Source organism: Pongo abelii, chromosome 9 (assembly GCF_028885655.2).
Source record: "Pongo abelii isolate AG06213 chromosome 9, NHGRI_mPonAbe1-v2.0_pri, whole genome shotgun sequence".
Lineage (NCBI taxonomy): Eukaryota > Metazoa > Chordata > Mammalia > Primates > Hominidae > Pongo > Pongo abelii.
The window spans coordinates 121,118,016-121,136,770 of NC_071994.2; the positions used below are offsets into that span (position 1 = coordinate 121,118,016).

General features: G+C 51.1%; 1 protein-coding gene across 1 annotated transcript in view; it reads right to left on the reverse strand.

The window, feature by feature from the left end:
- Positions 1 to 2,691: 2,691 nt before the first annotated feature.
- TMPRSS13 (transmembrane serine protease 13) overlaps positions 2,692 to 18,755 on the reverse strand; it is a 28,473-nt gene continuing 12,409 nt past the window's right edge. The window contains exons 4-13 of the mRNA XM_024255555.2: positions 16,379 to 16,501; positions 15,769 to 15,898; positions 13,762 to 13,854; positions 12,701 to 12,744; positions 11,800 to 11,962; positions 10,606 to 10,778; positions 7,654 to 7,752; positions 5,991 to 6,133; positions 5,687 to 5,839; positions 2,692 to 4,301 (exon numbers count right to left, since the gene is read on the reverse strand). Of these exons, the coding sequence (XP_024111323.1) occupies positions 4,275 to 4,301; positions 5,687 to 5,839; positions 5,991 to 6,133; positions 7,654 to 7,752; positions 10,606 to 10,778; positions 11,800 to 11,962; positions 12,701 to 12,744; positions 13,762 to 13,854; positions 15,769 to 15,898; positions 16,379 to 16,501 (1,148 nt within the window). The 3' untranslated portion in view covers positions 2,692 to 4,274. The remainder of the gene's footprint in view (positions 4,302 to 5,686; positions 5,840 to 5,990; positions 6,134 to 7,653; positions 7,753 to 10,605; positions 10,779 to 11,799; positions 11,963 to 12,700; positions 12,745 to 13,761; positions 13,855 to 15,768; positions 15,899 to 16,378; positions 16,502 to 18,755) is intronic.

An 18,755-nucleotide genomic window follows, 5' to 3' on the forward strand; every position in this document is an offset into this window, starting at 1 on the left:
GTCCCAGAAGGCCCAGGGCTGTTTATCTCCTGAGCACAGTCCTCCCTGCTCTCTGGGAGGACCCATTGTGGGATCGGTACAGCGCGCTTACTTACTGGACTGGATGGCAGCCTTCCTAGGGACAGGAAGCCTGGGCCAGTGTGCAGGAGATGGGAAATGAATGGCATGTTCCTTTCAGAGCCATCCACCTACATCAAGGAGACTTGGAGGTGTCCTGGGTGACAGCTTGTTGTGACTTGACAGGGCCTCCCAGAAACCATCCACTTGGGACCAGGGTGGAGGAGGGCCTCCTCCCACTCGTGATGCACTTGTCCAAGTTTCCAGAAACTGCTTGGTCTAAGCCTCTGGTCATGTGACACTCTGATGGGTGCGCCCAGCCTTCTTTGGGGAGTTGTCTCACCCTGCCACTCTTGGAAAGATACGCAGAGCCAGAGAGAGAGCCTATGAGGTCCCACTTGGGAGGACTCCACCTGACTCTGGTGCAGAGTGTAAAAGAGCAGCTGAATGTAGAGTGTAAAAAAGCAGCTGAATGTCAGAGCCTGGATTCAAATCCACCTCTGCCATGCAGCAGTCATGTAGTTTGGGAGGCTTATTTCACTTCTCTTGGCCTTTGTTTCCTCATCTATAAATTAGGAATGATGACAATGCCCACTTCATGGGATTCTTGTGCTCGCAGGAGATAATATACATCAGGTGTCCAGCACAGCATGTGGCACATAGCACACGTTTAGCAAATGCTGGCTATTATTATCATTATCCTCATCATGGCCATCACGGGGACTTCACATGGGTGTCCCCATGTCCACCCAATTGCATCAGGACCATAGCTAAGCGATTATGGGGAACAATGATCCCTGGGAATCTAACCAAAGCCCAGAGACAGCTGGAGCACCTGCTAGGCTGTAAGTGGCTCCTTCTGTAAAGAGCCATCATCTCTCCCCGCAACAGCCTCCCGCTTCTCCTGCCCAGCACACTCACTTGGCACTCCTTTCCCAGAGAAATTCTATGGAAATTCAGCAGTCAACAGAGTCGACAAAGCCAGAAGGCTTGGCTGGTACTTGGAGGTGCCTAGGCTCCAGGGACATAGGACAATGTCACTGCAACCCCCTCCCTACCCAAAACATACACACAGTTCCCTGGAGATTCTGGGCCAGTTTAGAATGCCCCATCACCCCCTTCCGTCCATAATTTTGGTAGCCTCTATAGATATCCTGGGCCAAAGGAATGTATTTTTCTTTTCCCATCCAGATTCTGCTTTTTCTCTACCTTATTTCCCTGCCCCCCTCTCATATCCTTACACCCCTGCCAATCAATTTATGTCCTAGGAATCCCCTGAGAGAGAAGGGAAAGTGTCTGCTTTCTAAGGGGAAAGAAACAGAAATGGCCTAAGCCCTAAGTCTCTGCCCGGGCCGGGCTTCTGAGGATGCAGCCACCTTCCTATGGTGAGTGGAGATGGCTGGTTGTCCTCTGAAATGAGTGCTGGCTCATGCAGGGGAATCTGCCAAGGACTGCCTTTCCCAGCCCAACTTTGTCTAGGTGGTGCCACATGACACATATGACATGTCTGCACCCATAAAATGTCAGTGGAAATGACTTCCGGGCTAGAGCACTTAAGGAGTGAATGAATTTTTTTATATTTTCTTTCTGGCTAGAAGTAGACAACAATGTGGATGACAAACTCCCAAGATGGAAAAAGCTTGTGGAAGAAAGTCTCCCTCTGATCAGAACACCCTTACTGGACTGTTGCATGGATGCGAAATAAACTTCAATTAGGTTAAACCATTGAAATTGTCAGAAACTGTGGGATCTATTACAGTCAGTTTCACCCCTCCTAGGAATATAGTAAGCATGGCACCTGCCACCTCCCCCATACCTTCTTGTGCAGATGGAGCAAGAAAGGAATCAAAAGGACTTTCCCTGGCATTGATATGAAAGACTAAAGCAATCAAGTTCAGGGTATCCAGAGGCTGGATGCATGTGGGGAAACCTGAAGAATTCTGTGCTTGTGGCTGGTGTGCTGGGGACTATGAGCTCAGAGGTGGAGCTGGGGCTTCACCAATGGGCTCATAATGGTTGAGGTCAATATGGTAAACACAGGAAAAGTGCAAAGAAAGAAGGGGTAGATCGTTCAGAAGAGGCCGGTGGGACCACCCATCCAATTCCCTTGGTAATAGCTGAGTAAGCTTTGGGGTTTCCTTGTCAACATGTCTGTTGTTGAGCCAGCAAAGGCAGAAGTAGAGGAAGAGGAAGAGGGCAAGAACATGCCCTGGAGTGCCCTTCCCCTGCCCCCACCTGCTTTGTGAAGGTTCATTCCAAACCTGACCTCCTCTGTGAAGCTTCCTTGACATCTCTAGGTGTGGCTGGTGGTTGTTCTGTGCATGTTCCAAGCATGATGTCCACACTCAATCACAGCTTCCATCACATTGGGTCATGACCCAGTTCCTTGAGGATGCTGTCATGCCCTTTGTATCTTCTGGGCCTAGCATGAGTACCCAGCACAGAGTAGGCACGGATGCAGCTGGTGAATGGAATGAATACATGAATGTACGGCTAAATGAGCAGAACCCAAAGATGAGGAACCAAAACTAAGAACGAAAACCGAGAGTGTCTGGGCACTAGGATAGGCAACCTCTATTTGTTACCTAGGGTACCAGTAAAACATCCAAAGACAGATGTCTCAGGTCACACAACTTTTATTGCTGAAGACCATCGCTGGGGGCTGCTGCAGACAGGAATGTGGCCTCCTTCCCAGTCTTGCTAACATTCCCCAGTGTACCCAGCCCCATCAGCCCCTGACCAGCCTCTCCAGCTTGCTCTTCTGGGGCAGTCTTTCCCTTGAGCGGCCACAGCCTGCCTGAGCTGGGCTAGGCTGGGCTGATCTGCTTGGATCCTGCCTCTGAGAAGCACAGCACCACAAAAGACCCTGACGGGCCCAAGGAAGGTGAGGGGAGCAGGGTTGGCAGAGGAATAGGTGCCCCAGAAAAAAGGCTGGGGAAGGCCCAGGCTTTTAGCTGGCGAGTCCAGGCACATTGATGATTTGCAGGAACAGGGCTAACCTGGATCCTTCAGCAGGGCTGCCTGGAAGGCATGGGACCATGTTAGCTTTCTCTCCACAGCAGTTTTTATGTCAGTGCTATGTTTCTGAAACAACTGAGAAACTGAAAGGTGGAGAAAGCTGAGAAGAAATCCCAAAGTCCCAGGACAGCCCCTGGGAATGAGAGAGGCAGTCCACCTGGACCTCCCTGGGGCCCCTGGGAGCCTACGCAGAAACAGCATCCGTTTCTTAACGCCTTCATCAGAGTCCTGGGACGTAGAAACAGTTTGTGGACCTCGTCGTGTCGGATTTGCTTGCCAGCCCAAACAAGGATTTGCTTCCCTGAGTATCTCCTAGGGGCTCCAGATGCTGTAGTGAATTGGGGGATGCCCATCCTGGGGACTTTGTCCAGTCTCTTCATCCAGTCCCTTGAGGCCAGAAATATTCTGTAGGACTCTAAAATATGACATTTCCCATGAATCCCCTGGGGGTCTTGGGCTGAGTGATGCTAGCTGTCAAGGCCCCTGGACTTTTTGGATAATCTTTTAAAATACCCGTATTTTCATTTCTTAAATATAAAAATAAAATAAAATAAAACCCGCCCCAGCAGCTTGTGACCAAATGAGTACAGTGAATCCTCATTTCAGTTGCCAGCCTGGTTAGCCACAGCACAGCCCAACTGGTGACATCCACGGCACCAGCAGGAGGTCTGGGTGAGGGCTTGATGCTCATAACGCCAATGGGAGCAGCTTTTCACCGAAAACGGTCCAGGCACTGGGATGCTGCATCCACCAAAACCCACAATCCATCCAAGGACAGTAATGGCGTCACCTGGGCCGCCGGCATCTGCCCACACTGGGCTAGTCTGTAAGTGAGGGTCAGAGAAGCAAGAATTCCCGGCCCTTCCTTGGGCTCTGGGCTTCACCTCCTCCATCCATCTATGGACACCCATGTAGGAACATCCACGGTACTCAAGCTCTTGTCTCCAGGTAATTTCCAGCCTGGGATTTTGAGAAGAGTTGACAGCTCTGCTGGTTTCTGAAAAACTTGGGAGAGTGGCAATGCACACATATGCACACACACACGCACACACACACACACACACAGAGGCAGCAGACAGTGGAGGTGGGAGTCCGATGGTGCCTGGTGGCCATTAGCCCAGATGATGCCACACATGGCCAGTCACTGTGGCCAAGGTCTTCACAGCAGCCGGTGCTGTGCAGAGCAGCAGGCCAGCTGGTTAGGATTTTCTGAATCGCACCTCGCTCTGAGGAAGAGAATGGGAGAAGAGGGTGAGAGTGGGCCAGGTGGGCGGGGAGCACAGAAGTCCGAGGTTGGAGTTCAGAACCTATAATTTAGCCTCACTGTCACCTAGCACTGCCTTTTCAAGGAGGGACAGCAAAGGGAAAGGATGGATACAGGCTTGGAGGGCCTCTCTGCACTAGATTTCTGGAGCCTTTTCTGCTCCCCCTATCTGAGCCCTCCCCTGTTCCCCAGGCAGAGAAAGGGAGGGCTGGCAGAGCACCCCCTGCTTTACAGCTAAAGACTGAAGGCCCAGAGAAGGCAGGGTCTCAACTGGGTCAGCAGAGTTGCAGGCAGATCCCTGTTTCCTGACACCCAAATTCCTGCCGTGGAGGGAGGCCTCCCATCACTCCATCACCAGCGGCCTGTGTGAACTCACATCTCAGTCATCCCTGGGAGAGGAGAGTGGCACTGGGGCTGGCACCGAGGTTAGGCTCACCTTTTATTCTTTTCATTTATTTATTTATTCATTCATCCTTCATTTATAAAAATAGTAAATACCGAGGATATTCCAGGCGTTGTAAATGGCTGATTTTGATAGATTAGTCAGAGTTCTTCCGTAAGAAAAATGGAAGATGAGAGGGTGGAAGTGGGAGAGGGGACTCTCTAGGGTGGATCAAGTATTCCAAAGGCCAAGAGCAAGGTAAGGCACACACTGAAGAGTCTGTGGTTCAGTTTGACCTGAGCAATGACTTCTGAGGTTGGATATAGGTTAAAGCAAGTCAAAAAACATAAAATAACTTTTTATTATTTTATTACTTTATACTCTTTTATGATAGTAGTGAGGTGCTGATGAAATATTTTAAGTGGGAAAGGGAAAGAATGGTAGTTCTCAGGGAGCATTCTGGTGACAGCTGCGAAAGTTGTCAGAGTCAAAATGGAGTCACTTGTGTTTTTAAAAAAAGACAACAACAACAACAAAAAGAAAATCAAAAAGACTAAAACAAACAGAGCTGGGAAAGGCCATGAAGAGCAGATTCTCACGCATAAATGCTTGATAACAAAAACTATCACAAAATCCCCTGCAGAAACTGAAAGGTTTTCAAAGTCCATTGCAACCTTACACAAAAAAATACTTGTGGGAGAACATCTGCCCAGCAACTGCCTGCCCAGCCTCTAGGTCCACCATTTTTCAACCCTCTGAGCTCTGTTCTGAGGGAATAAAAGCAGGGAAAGAAACACAGGCAGCTGGGATTGACCCCAGGCATCACATTTGTCCCTGTCCAGAACACCCCCCGAATACAGGGACGCTGAGGGGACCTCTGCCTACACCCTGGGTGCTCCTCCAGGGTCCCCACCTTAGGAAGTTCCCAGCCTGCTGGGTGCAGTGTCCTGCTGCAGGGATCTTACCTCCATCTTGCTGTAAATCCAGGGAAGAACTTCTGTCACTTTGGTGTACACACCAGGTTTGTTTCTCTGGCCACAGCCTGTGCCCCAGCTGGTGACACCTGCCAGGTACCAGCGGTTGTTCTGCTCACAGACAAGAGGCCCCCCGCTGTCTCCCTGCAGGGGAGAGGGGGCACATTCGCAGAATGGGACAGGTGGTCCGTGAGCGGGAAAGGGTGGGGTCCCAATTCCCACATCAGCCCCAACACCCCAGCCTCCCCCATCCCCAGGGTGCTGGGACCTGAGCCCCACCCACAGGTACCCTCACCTGGCAGGAGTCTCTGCCCCCACGAAGGTCCCCAGCACACATCATCCTTGGGGTAAGGTAACTATCATAGACCAAGTAGTCATTGCATTTCTTGAAGTCGATGAGATTGACCTGCACCTCCCGGAGGAAGGGGGATGTCTTGTCTTCAGTGAAGTGGGGTGGAGGAGACAGAGGATGGGAAGCCAGTGAGATTCTGGATAGCTTCCTGGCCATCCAGCTGCCACCCCAAGACCCAGAATCACAGCCTCCTGGGAATGGAGGGTGCCATGCCCGTGCCTGGCTCCGACCCAAAGGAGGCCCTCTGTGGTTGGACACCCAGAACATATGGGCACACATGCCCTCACACAAGGCACAGCTCACTGCATGTGAGACAGACATCCATGTACACAGACACATTCACAAGCCTATCAGGCTACCCGACCTATTGCACAGCACTTGCCTACGTTCAAAGCACCCTCAGATACACGGCTTTGTTTTTGGAAGCTATGAGCCCTAAAGAGAGCAGGTGGCATTAATCCATTTACAGGTGGGGAGGCCTGGTGCTGGAGAAGTGACCTGCCCACAGTCACACAGCTAGTCAGGTATGGAGACAAGAGGAGAAGAAGGCTGCGCCCACATCAGTCATTGCTCTGCCTCACGGAGGGAGGGAAAAGCGATCCTGATGCATGGAAGTGGCCTGAGTCTAACCGTGGGGTCATCCTGCTCAAAGTAAGCAATCTCACAGGACAAGGCACTCTGTGATTGGGATGATGTGAAAACAAGACCTCTTCATCATCTTGTTTAAGGCCAGACAAAAACAAGGTCACTGTGCAAACCACAACAGTACCAGACATCCCCCTCTCCTGGCCAATATGAGTGACTGCTGCTTCCTTACCACTTAGAGCTCCTAGATAAGACATACATATATATATATATATTCTTAATTGAGATGAGTTTCACTCTGTCACCCAGGCTAGAGTGCAGTGGCACGATCATGGCTCACTGTAGCCTCAACCTCCCTGGGATCAGGTGATCCGCCTGCGTCAGCCCCTCTCGTAGCTGGGACTACAAGCACACACCACCATGCCCAGCTAATTTTTCTATTTTTTGTAGAGATGGGGTTTTGCCATGATGCCCAGGCTGGTCTTGAACTCGCGGGCTCAAGAGATTCTTCCACCTTGGCCTCCCAAAGTGCTGGGACTACAGGTGTAAGCTACCATGCCTGGCCTCTAGATAAGATTATTAAGGTTCCCAATCATAACCCCTGCTTCCTGACACCACAATTTAGAGAAAAGTCCTACGTCTTTGAACCCTCCCCAAGCCACCCAAATCCTATGAGCAGTCCCTCTCTGACACCCTCTTGCTGAGGTGCTCCATGGTTCTTCATGGTGTGCTCTCTCTCTCATTGCAATGAGCAATGAACTCAACTAGTTCAACCACAGCAGTTTTCTGTGTGACAACAGTCAAAGTGGTCTTGACTGGAGGGCATTGTCACAGCGACTGCACCAGCATATACTCAGGTGTCTATACACACACATTCACACCCAGGCCCATGAATCTGTATACCCAAACACTCATCAACATAGGCCCTCATCTGTATACCCGGACACATTGCTTACACACACACGTGTACACACACACGCATATGAATACACACACACAACCAAGCATCTTTGCCTCTTACCATCTGTCTCCCTGGTCTTGCCAAAGCCTGTGATCCAGCAGGTCTCATTGAGGCTAAAGGTCTGTCCATGCATGGGGAGGCAAGCAGGGTGGATGTGAGCTGCAACAAGACCTCCAGATGTCAGTGAAGGAACAAGGCTGTGACTTTCAGTAGGGGGAGGGAGAAGGAGCAGAACCACTCTGGGGGCAAGGAGGAGGCTCCTAGAACATTAATCCTTGACTCTAGAGTGGTTCTGAATCCTCCAGAGCCTTGGACTGACCAGACATGAAACTTGATCACTTTATCGTAACCCACCAGCATTTGGGGGCTACCAGAGTCCTCAAAGCTGTTCTGATTTCAGTGGTTGCCCTGTGGTCAGATGCGTAAGCCTTGGAAGCTCCCCTGTACAAGCTGATACTGGGCAGCTGAGGGTCTCTCCCCACTGAGAGGGCCTCTCCTGGTGGAGCCTCTTCCATGTCTTTCCATTAGAACAAGGAACAGCAGCAGGCTAAGACCCAGATATTATGACTGTGGCATCTCAGCGGTATGGCCAGCCTGGTCTGGAGAGGGTACCCACTGGTTGTCCACGGCCTGTGGCTCTCCCTCCAAATGTTTGCCCAGCACAAGGTAAGAAATCTCTCCAAACAGGAAACACATTCCTAGAGATACAGACCACAGAATTCCTGGTAACTTGATGCCACACTCAGAAATATTATATTTAGAAGTCACTGTTATGTATCACTTCATAAGCTCTGAGGATTGGTATCCCTAGGGGGACCAGGGCATTGACCAATACACCTGAGTTTGCAGGAGGAAAATATTAGTTAACAGAATGTTTGCAGTATTCTCAACCATTTGTTATATTCACTGTGGTATTCTGCACCTAAGATAATGCCTGTCACATATTAAGTGCTCAACAAATGTTTAAAAAGATAGAGCGAGACACGGCAGGAAGCGTAGATGGGAAGGATGATTTTAAATTCTTCTCCCATAAATTGGAATTAGGCTTTAAGCATTGGTGTCTACCCCATTTTTGTCTGCTAGAGAGTAAACAAAAAATAGATGAAGGAATAGCATGCATTATTAACAAAAATGCAACACAGGATTTCTTTTTGAGATGTAAAGTTTTAAAAACATCTAACACTGTTATATGATCCATTGTTAGATATTTCGCTGGTTTTTATGTGGGAATTAAATTTACCAGTGAACTTTCACAAGCGAAAGTACTGTGACTTCTAGTGCTCCACCTGCCAAATGAGTTTAAGAAAATCTGTTCTGATTTCTAAACCAAAAATCAGGGCACATGTTCTGGCCACAGGACTACATACATCTGAGCTGTGATTCTCAGACTAAGGGTCTGCTTCCTGCCCAAAAGCCTATCGGAGCCTGGAGGGAGACTATTACGTTTGAAAAGCATTCGCAATGTGAGAATAGCTTTCATTCGGTTTTAGAAATTATTTAGTTTTGGAATTCCAAATAATATTAAGGGGTGGAGGGCGGGTGAGAGGTAAGATTTGGATGTTTAGCCAAATACAGCCTGGGTTTGACAAGGTGAGAAGGCCTGCTCTGGTCCTGCAGTCTGTGCCCTTCTTGTGTGCTGAGCGGCAGGGCAGGAGGCAGCGGGTATCCCTCACCTCAGCCCTGGACTCCACAGACAAGGCTGGAGTTTGAGAAAGGCTGGTGGGCGTGTCATGTCGGGGCGTGGCTACGAGTGGGTGTGACGCTGCGTGGGCGTGGTTCTGGGCTTGCGCTGCCCAACCGAGCTCTACCCAGGGATCCTCCTCCTCACCCCACTCTGATGATCTAACTGCTCTGACTCATGATAGACACCGCCTCCATAATTAATGTGCGAGGAAACACCAGCTCACAGGCTCAGAGCACGAGAATGGCTGGACTAACCAGAGAGTCCTCCGAGGCTTCCAGAAATCCTGATACTCCTCCTCCCTCTCCCACCTGTGAGACTGCTTATGCCAGAGGGCTCTGGCTCCATTCTTCAGGGTCCTCCCTGAGCCCCCATTACCTGTCTTCTCCAATCTTTTCAGGACCCACCTTGGCTATCCTTCTTCTGCTGAGCTTCCCCTAGCCTGCCAGGATGATTAGTTGCTCCCGCCTGTGCCACCATAGCTCCCCGCTCCCCCAAAACTTTGCATAATTGGCCTCTACTGGTCGTCTTGGTGTATGTCACCCATTTTATTTCTATTTGCAACTGTACTATAGGGCTGGCCATATAGTATTTGATAAATGAGCAAATGAATGAGTGGATGAATGAATGAATGAATGAATGAAGTCTTCTTTGACGTCGCCTGTCCACAGTGATCTTCTGAGAACCTCTGCAGCATTTCCTTTGTGTAGCCTCATTTAGTCCTTAGCAACAACGTTGTAGCAATTAGTTGTTTGAATGTGTACTCAGCTTAAGTTCTCAACTGCAGGGTAAGCAATTTGCAAGTCTAGAACCAGGTGGGGAGAGCATTGCTTGGGAATCAGATCGACCTGGTTCTAATCCCAGAGCTACCACCTATTACTTGTGGCCTCAGGTAATTATCTCTCTGTAAAGCTCCATTTCCTCATATGTTAAATGAAGTTAATAATAGTACCTGCTCTACAGGGTTGGTTGTGAAGAGTAAATAAAATCATATGTGTGAAATGCCTACCATAGCGTTTGGCCCCTAGGTGCTCAGTTAATACCAGTGAAAGAATTCAATCTATTGATTAAGATCAGTACCCAAGCCCTGACTCTGTCATCAATTTGTAATGTGAGATGTGTCATTTGGAGCAAACTTATAACCCTTGGGCTTCAGTTTCCCTAATTATAAAACAGAAGTGTTCCATGTAAGGATCTTTAAGAGTCTTTCACTTCTGCCCTGCAGAAGATTTGGGGCCCAGATATGAGTTGACAGAGGCTGACAAGAGTTAGGGCTGCAGAGGGTGCTGGGGCTTGGGGGGCAGGAGAGCGGGGAGTGCAGATTCCCTCACCAGACAGGGTCAGGGGCTTGGACAGCCGCATGAGGGCGATGTCATAGTCGTCCTCCTCGTCGGTGTAGTTGCTGTTGATGATGATCTCGGCAATGGAGGCTGCCTCAGGCAACTGGTGCAGGTTGCTGGTGCCCGCGTACACCTTCCAGCCCTCCAGGACCTTCTCCCGGGTCCTGCAAGAGCCACAAAGAAGCATGGTCCAGCACCTGCCTGGCAGCGTTCACTGGCAGCACCTGCTACCTACAGGGAGTCACAGTCAGAGCACCAGCTTGGAGGCAGGAGGATGGATAAAATGACCTCTGGAGGGAACCCTCTCTCTTATCCCTGGAGTCCAAAGCAATCCCCCACAGCCCCTCAAAAATTATGAGCTTGCAGCTCTGCACCTTACAGTAATAAAGAGGGAAGGATGAGTAAGACCTCTGTGTGGCACTCACCCCCCACTATCTCCTCTGCAAGTCACCAAGAATCAAATAAGAGTCTTTGACTTCTGCCATGCTGAAACTCTGGGGTCTCAATATGAACTGACAGATGCTGACAAGTCACAGGACTGCAGAAGGTGCTGGGACTAGGGATGGGGACACAGATTCACTCACCGGATGGGGTCAAGGGCTTGTACTGATAATATCTCAGTATTATTACCCTCAGCAAATTCAGACAGGACAAAGTAACACACTGAACTCATTACTAGGGAGGCCAGTGCCCCTGAGGCCTGGTCCCAGAGCTCTTTCCTGCCCACCAGCCTGGGCTGTGGGCCCCCAAAGACACTAGGCCAGCTGGTGACCGTTAGAAGCTGATACAGTGCCCTCCCTGCAATCCCTATCCCTCCATTTCTGGGATAACTAGGGGCTCCTCTGCTATGAGTTCCATTTGCAGGAAGCAGCAACAAACCCAAAGCCTTTTTCATTTCACCGTGTTCTTCAGGGGCAGGCTCCCAGTCCCTCTTCCTGCCTGCCTCTCTCTCCCTTGGGGCCATCAATGGGACTTTCTCATCCTTGGGCCTAGCTCAGAACGAACACCCCTGACCCACACTCTCAGGACCAAGTGAACACCCAAGCTACACCAGTGCCAACTGGCCCATGGGGGCTGGACTCATACCCAGAGTCCTCCTCCACGAAGAATTCAGTCTGCAGCCAGCCCTTCCTGGCGGTTCCCGACCCTGGGCAGTGTCAAATCACCTGCCTCTCAGGCACTTACACGAAGAAGCAGTGGGCGGCAGTGAGCACCCACTGGGCGTCAATGAGCGTGCCTCCACAGATGTGGGTGGTGCCGAAGTGCAGACTCACTTGCCAAGGCCACTTGCTATCCGAGGCCAGTGCCCCTCCCACGATTCGCCCGGTCATGGCCCTCAGTCCGCAGTCTGGAGGGAAGGAGTAGACGTACTGTGAACCCTGTTTCTCCCAGGTTTCTTTCCGAGTTCCTGATCAGGATGCCTCTGCCGTGCTCCCAGGGCCAGGACGGGCTCAGGCAGCCCCATCCTGAAGGGCACCCACCCTCCTATGGATGGGCGTTGCTCCCTTATCTGTTACACACAGCAGTTCCTGTGAGAGCGGAGCTACCACGTGGTGGGGTGGCTTTCTGGGATCATTCTGTGGGAAGTTTGACCCCAGGCAGGTTCCTCTTTCTTTTCCTTCACTCATTCTTTCATTGATTTGACAAATCCTTTCTAAGTGTACCAAGCTTTGGGCACTGTGTCAGGCATTGGGGTCATGATGGTAAGTCCCAGGACTGCCATTTGGCGCACAGGAACGCAGACCAGTTCTAATGTGACCTTGAATTGGCAAGCATTATAATGGGGGTCTCTATTGTTTCTAAACATAGGAAGAATACACTTCCCCTGATGTACAGGAGACTCAGACAGCCTCCTTGGAATAAAAGGTTGCTGGGCTGAGCCCCTACCAGAGTCAGGAGAAGGGGAAATGTTACCCTGGGTGTACCGGTGCCTTACAGGGACTCCAGCCCTGAAGCAGGCCTGCTGGCTAAGACACTGTTCCTGACTTGAACCCCTGTGCCAAACACCTCCCTTGGAGGAGTCCTGCCCCTCTGCCCTTTACTCCCAAACGACACTGGCCACAATCCAAGAAGAAGAACATCTTACGGGAACACTGGAGAGAGATATACCGCTGGGAAGGGCATTCAGACCTGCAGGGGGAGACACAGAAAGTGGGAAAAGGGCACATTAGCTACCTCCTCCAGGAAGCCTTCCTGATTGACTCCTGCTCAGTTCCTATCCCGTTTCCAAGGAAGCTACCCTTTGTACAGGAAGCAGGAGATTCTGAGCTTCCCCTTTCCCCACGTGACATTCTCTCTTCCAGTGCTTTGTCCAGAATCGGAGTGGCTCAGTGCAAATCATCTCCACTCTCATCCTCTCAACTAGTTTTCTTGTGGCACATTGCAGACATTGGCCCAGATCCATGTTCTTTGAACTTAGGACTTCATTGTTGCAGCATCTTTTCACAACTAAACAGGTGGTCTGGTGCTCCTCTGACACAGTTCCTCAACGCAGATGCAGAAACCACGCAGCACAGAGCCGGCATCCAGATGCAGCAAATTCACGTCCCTTCCCTCACCATTACTTCTCTTGGAGCCTGGCTTCTTCTCTCCCCTCTGCAGGGCAAACAATGCTAGCTGGCAGAGCCCCCAAACCTCCAATGCTTCCCACGTGGCCCTCCCTGTCCCTGATGCCTGCACCTGGCAGTCCCCTACTGCTTCCTGTCTACCCTGTCCCCTAACTGCACTGGTGGAGAGAGCAGAGAACAGGCCGAGTAGAGGAGCAGCATGTGCAAAGTGTCATGCCAGGGTGTCAGTGATGCTTCTCCCTCCCCAATCCAGGTCCACTCCCTGCAGCAGCTCTCAGTCCAAACACCTGGCTGACTGGTGGTCCCAAGATTCATGAATTGCCTCTGACGAGCTGATAAACTCTCAGGGGCACCACTGGTCTCCAGTTGCTCTCAGCACCGAGCCTCAGATAAGAACTTTTAAGTCAGGAGGCAGTTTGGTGAATAAGGACTGTTTCTGAGATGCCCCTGAACACTCATGGTGGACTCCTGGAGGCGGGATCCTAGAAAAGCCAGTGAAGGGGGCTCCCTGACTCAAAGACCCCCTCCCACCCACTCCTTCCCCTGCTCACAAACAGGCAGCCTGCCTGCCACACCATACCTGTGGAGGCTTTCCTGGATGGTGGAGTTGTATCTCAAGATTGAGAAGCTGTTGGCAAAATCCCTGTGGGCAACCTCGGTTGTCCGGTAAGCACTACAAGGGAGGAGAGAGGAGAAGAATGAGCCCCCTGGAGACAGAGTCATCCCAAGTCCTCCAGCAGGCTAGAGCCCCACCAGCCCCGCTGACAGAGGCCAGACTGTGATGGTCTGAATGGTGGCCAACTCCTCCAAGCAGCAGTCAAGGCCCGATAAAGTGCAGCCCCACCCACATATTCCACCACTGCCCCTTATCTCCCCCAACTCCCCTCCAAGACCCCCAGCCCTGTGCGCTACCCAGCATTTCTCACAGTGGAGACTGGTAGCGTTAGCATTGCCTGGGAAGTTATTAATATTAGCAATGCTTCTGAATCAGAAGCTCTGGGTGTGGGCCCAGTGATCACCATTTTAACAGGTTCTCTAGTGATGCTGATGCACACTCAAGTTTGAGAAACACCAATCTTGCTCTTTTCTACCCAAACTGGGATCTGTGAATAAGCAGCAGCAGCATCCCCCCAGACCTGTTGAATAAGAATCTGCATTTTAAAGAATCCCAGGTTACTGATCTGTACATTAAAGCGTGATAAGCTCTGGGCAAGCCCACTGGATCTCAGAACACAGTGTGCCTAAGAATCACCTTGGGATGTTTGCTGAGCAAGTTCTAAGTCCCAATCCCAGAGATTCTGATTCCAAGATGCATTTTCACAAGCATGGCGGGTGATTCTAATGTGTTCTACTCTCTGCGTGGAATGTATGTATATTTCTAGAACATGGTACACCCCTGTGTGACACCCTGGCATGACACTTAGCACATGCTGCTCCTCTACTCAGAGGGCCCATTCTCTGCTCTCTCCACCAGTGCAGTCAGGCCCCCTCTCCACTGTATGCCCTTAGTGCTTCACACACATCCTCATCATTACACATCACATCGTGCTGTGGTTATTGGTTTATGTCTCTCTCACTGAGCCACACTAGAGGTCCTCAAGGCTGGGCTCCTGTCTTATTCCTTTGTGTCCAGGTACTACACAGTATCTAGCACATGATAAAAGCTCAATGAATATTCTTTGAATAAGTGACATTCAAAGACCTGAATGCCTAAGGGAGGTTCAGGCTTGCATAAGGCCACACAACTCGTAAAAGATGCCCATGGTCTTCCATCTGGATTACTCCCATCCCCCTTTCATGGATCTGGACAGGCTGAGGTGGGGTGGAGAACTTGTTCTAAATCCTAACACCCCACCCCAGGTGTTTTCGGTGCTTCTTCTGTAGAGAACCCACAGTGAGATCTTAAACTCCTCTCCCCACAACCTCACACACACTGATAAACCCCAGACTACCCATCTGGAAAACTCAGTCCAAGAGGGAGGATGGAGATGCGTTTCTGGGCTGAAAGTCAGACACTTCTTCAAGTGGAAGGTCATTGCTCACCTACTTCTTCCTCTACCTATTAGCACTGCCTGATTTGTTTAAAATCTTTAGAGCCAAAGATCCTTATGATTCTGCCTAGCCTCACCTGCCCCATTTCATTCTCCACTTGATGAGGTCTGGCTCAAGCCACAGTAGCTATAGCTCAAAGTCCATTGAAAGGCTCTGCACAACCTGAGCTTCTAGTTCCCAGATACAAGAAGAAAAGATCTGCCCAAATGCCTACCCAAGTCATAGGACCACCACCACTATCAGTGAATGTGATAATGGATGTGAGGGTGCTTTGATGCAAAGAACCATCTAGGAGTCTGATACTATTGCAGATCTATACATCATTATGTTGGCCTCATGAAAACAATCTGCTCCAGACTCATAGGATCTCAGGGCCTCTGACTCTGAATACCTCGAGGGTGTCCAGAGCTAGTGAGATCAGCCCCGGTCCCCAAGGGTCTTTTTAATATAGTGTTTCTGCAACATGCTTGAGACGCCCTATAAAGAGCCTGAGACATCCCTGAAGCCTGGACTCTGGGGCCAGGTTGGGGGTTACCTCTTGAAACCCAGCTGCTGGCAGGTCTTCTCTGAGTAGGAGTCATTCCAGTTGCTGCTACAGATGGGAAGCCACTGATGGGAGGACCCAGAGTAGATTTTAAGCAGAGACTTGTCCCAGTCGAACCTCACTGCAGGGCAAGAAAAAGGCAGAGCAGATCCTCAGCACCTAGGAAGCATCAAGCTCTTGGGGGATGAGCTGAGTGAGGCTTCGAGAAGTGCCTGTCCTGACAGCACTCCTTGCTGAGGCCTGGGAAAAGTCCGGGAACATGGCCTGGGTCATGGGGGTCAACCAGTACTCAGAAGCCCAGGATGCCTAGCATGGACAGAGCCAAGGCAAAGTCACCAGAGTGCTACAGACTGATGCAAACTGTGTATCAGCTCAAATGGGAGGCAATGGACAAGGAATCGTTGGGTCTGGATTACATACATGCACACATGCACACGCACATACATGCACACACACAAACATGCACATACACACACATGCACGCACACATACACACACACACAGGCATGCATACACACACACATATACAAACAGGCACACAAACACACGCACATACACACACATGAACACGCACGCGCTCCTCCGCTCCCAGCCTCCTTACCGCAGCCCAGCTCGTCACTCTTCAGCTTGCAGTCCACTACCCCGTCACAGCGAACAGCGTGCTTGGGACAGCTCTCCCTCTGCTCCTTGTACCTGATTCCTGTGTGGCCCCGCCAGAACTGGACTAGAGAAAAAGAAGCAGACAGCTGGGTCACGGCCAGCCCCACAGAGATGAGACACTGAGCAGCCCAAGGCCCTGGGGATTCTGAGACACCGACCTGCAATCCCTCTTGAACTCTGGGGCTCTCGTCCCCCATCTGTATGGAGAGAAAGGCTGCTCAGGAATGCTCCAGAATGCTCCAGAAAGCTCCTGCAAGCAGGGCAGCACCAGGCAGATTCGAGCAGCCAGACACCCAGAGAGAGAGAGAAAGAGAGAGAGAGAGAGAGAGTGCTGTGGAGATGGGGACCACCTTGGGAACTCCCCCTCCCTACATGCTGGCCAACATAGTGGCCAGAGAAAACACCTCCTCCAGTATCCCAGAGCTTCCCTCTCAGAACCCCTCTGCCATCCCATCTTCTCTGTGCTCCACAGGGTCACAGCAGATAAATTTCTGTCCTCACAGTCACACAGACAACCACCGTCTCTCTGTTCTCAAAGGCGACCATCCTTCCAGCCTCAGAAGCTCCTGGGTTTTTTCCTTCTCCCTCTCCGCTGCACGAGGGACACCTCTATGCTCAGTTCTTTCCCCATGATTTGTCCTTATGCCTTTAAATGTCTTTTCATTCAACCAGCAATTCTAGGTGGCTGATTCCCACATATACAAGTTGGGGCTAAAAGAAAACAGCTTTACAAGCCATATGTGCAAATCTGCTTCACGACTTCCTCCCTCTATAACGGCAATCTCTTTCCAAACCGGGGGCTGTGGGCCCTCCTGCCTGGAGGCACCTCCCCTTGGCTGCCTCACAGACCTGGGTTCTAACTTCTCACCCTGCCTCTGCTCATCCACCAGCTCCTCAGCCCCACCCCTTGCTTCTCCTCCGGGGCCCACTGTGCTCTCCATCACCCAGGGTAAAGGCCACCCGTGTGTGACTGCTCCTTCCAGGTCCAGACACAAATCCCTCCTAATCTCTTGGGCTGGCCCCTCCTCTCTATGCCCTGGTCTTCCTCCCACATCCTGGGCACTCAACCCCCAGGGAACCCTGGGCAGTCTCCCTTGGAGTGCTCATGGAGCCCCACGTGGATGTGTAGTGGAGAGGGTGCTGGGCCGGGTTGGGAGTCGGGAGGCCTGGGCTCTAGTCCTGACCCCACAAGGTAGCTGCTTGGTGACCTGAACAAGTCAAGCCACATCCCTAGCCCTGGAGGTCTAGAGGCCTCCCTGGCAGAGCTTTTGGGGACTTCAGGAAATGCTGTGAAACCACGCTGAGAGCTTTAGTTCTATTCTGTGAGCCCACCCGTGGGTGCCATCTTGCCCCTCCATGGGTTATTCCTGTGGCTTTCATGAAGCGGGGTGCCCTGTGGTGGGAAAGGGTGGGAGGGCAGGGCAGCAAGTCACAGCAGGCACCATGCCGAGGCCTTTATGTGCATTATGACAATATGACCCAGTCAGACTGGTGGGGAAACTGAGGCTCAGAATGTTAATGGACTTGTCAAATTCACACAGCTGGTCGGAGGCAGAGTCAGGGTCTGCGTGGCACTAAAGCCTCCTCTGCCAGCACACTGCCCCTCCCTCAGAATCCCCTTCAACAGCCCTGCCAGCAGACGTTTCCACGCGCTGGTCCACTGCACCCTTCACCACTGGTGCTGCCTCTTTAACAGAATACTTACTCTTTGGCCTGGGGTTTAAAGCTCTCTACAGCATGGCCCAGCCTTGCTGAACCAAACAGACGGCCCCAGGTCCCTGATTGTTCATTCTCCGCTTTCGTTAGGCGGGTCCCTTCCTCTGCCCCATGCTGTCCTTGCCACCTGGCTTCCCACATTTTCTGTGGCTGCTCATTCGCTCAGATGCCCTGCTGGGCATAATTGCTGTCTCCCCTTCCAGGTCTTCATCTGGCCCCACAGCCGTAAGAAGCTATCCCCTGCATCCAACCCACATAGCTGTCATCCCCTCCTCATAGTCACACTCAAATGCATTTGCCCTTCAAAATTTCCAGCTATTCCGCCAGGAGACTGTAATCTCCCTGAGGACAGGATAGAATAATGTACATGCACAATTGCGCTGCCTAAAGTTTCCCACTGTGCTGGGCTCATAGTGGACCTCTGAGCAGAGAGCCCTGGGGCATGCCTGGGTATCTTTGCTGAAGAGAATGGGCCTGAACCCCTGAATGCTGAACACGTCATCCCGTTGACTGAATATCCTTGACAGACTTTTTCCAATCAGTGTTTTCATGTGTGTTTTTTTAATAGCTAGTATTTGTAGATTTCGTTCCAGGAATTGTGC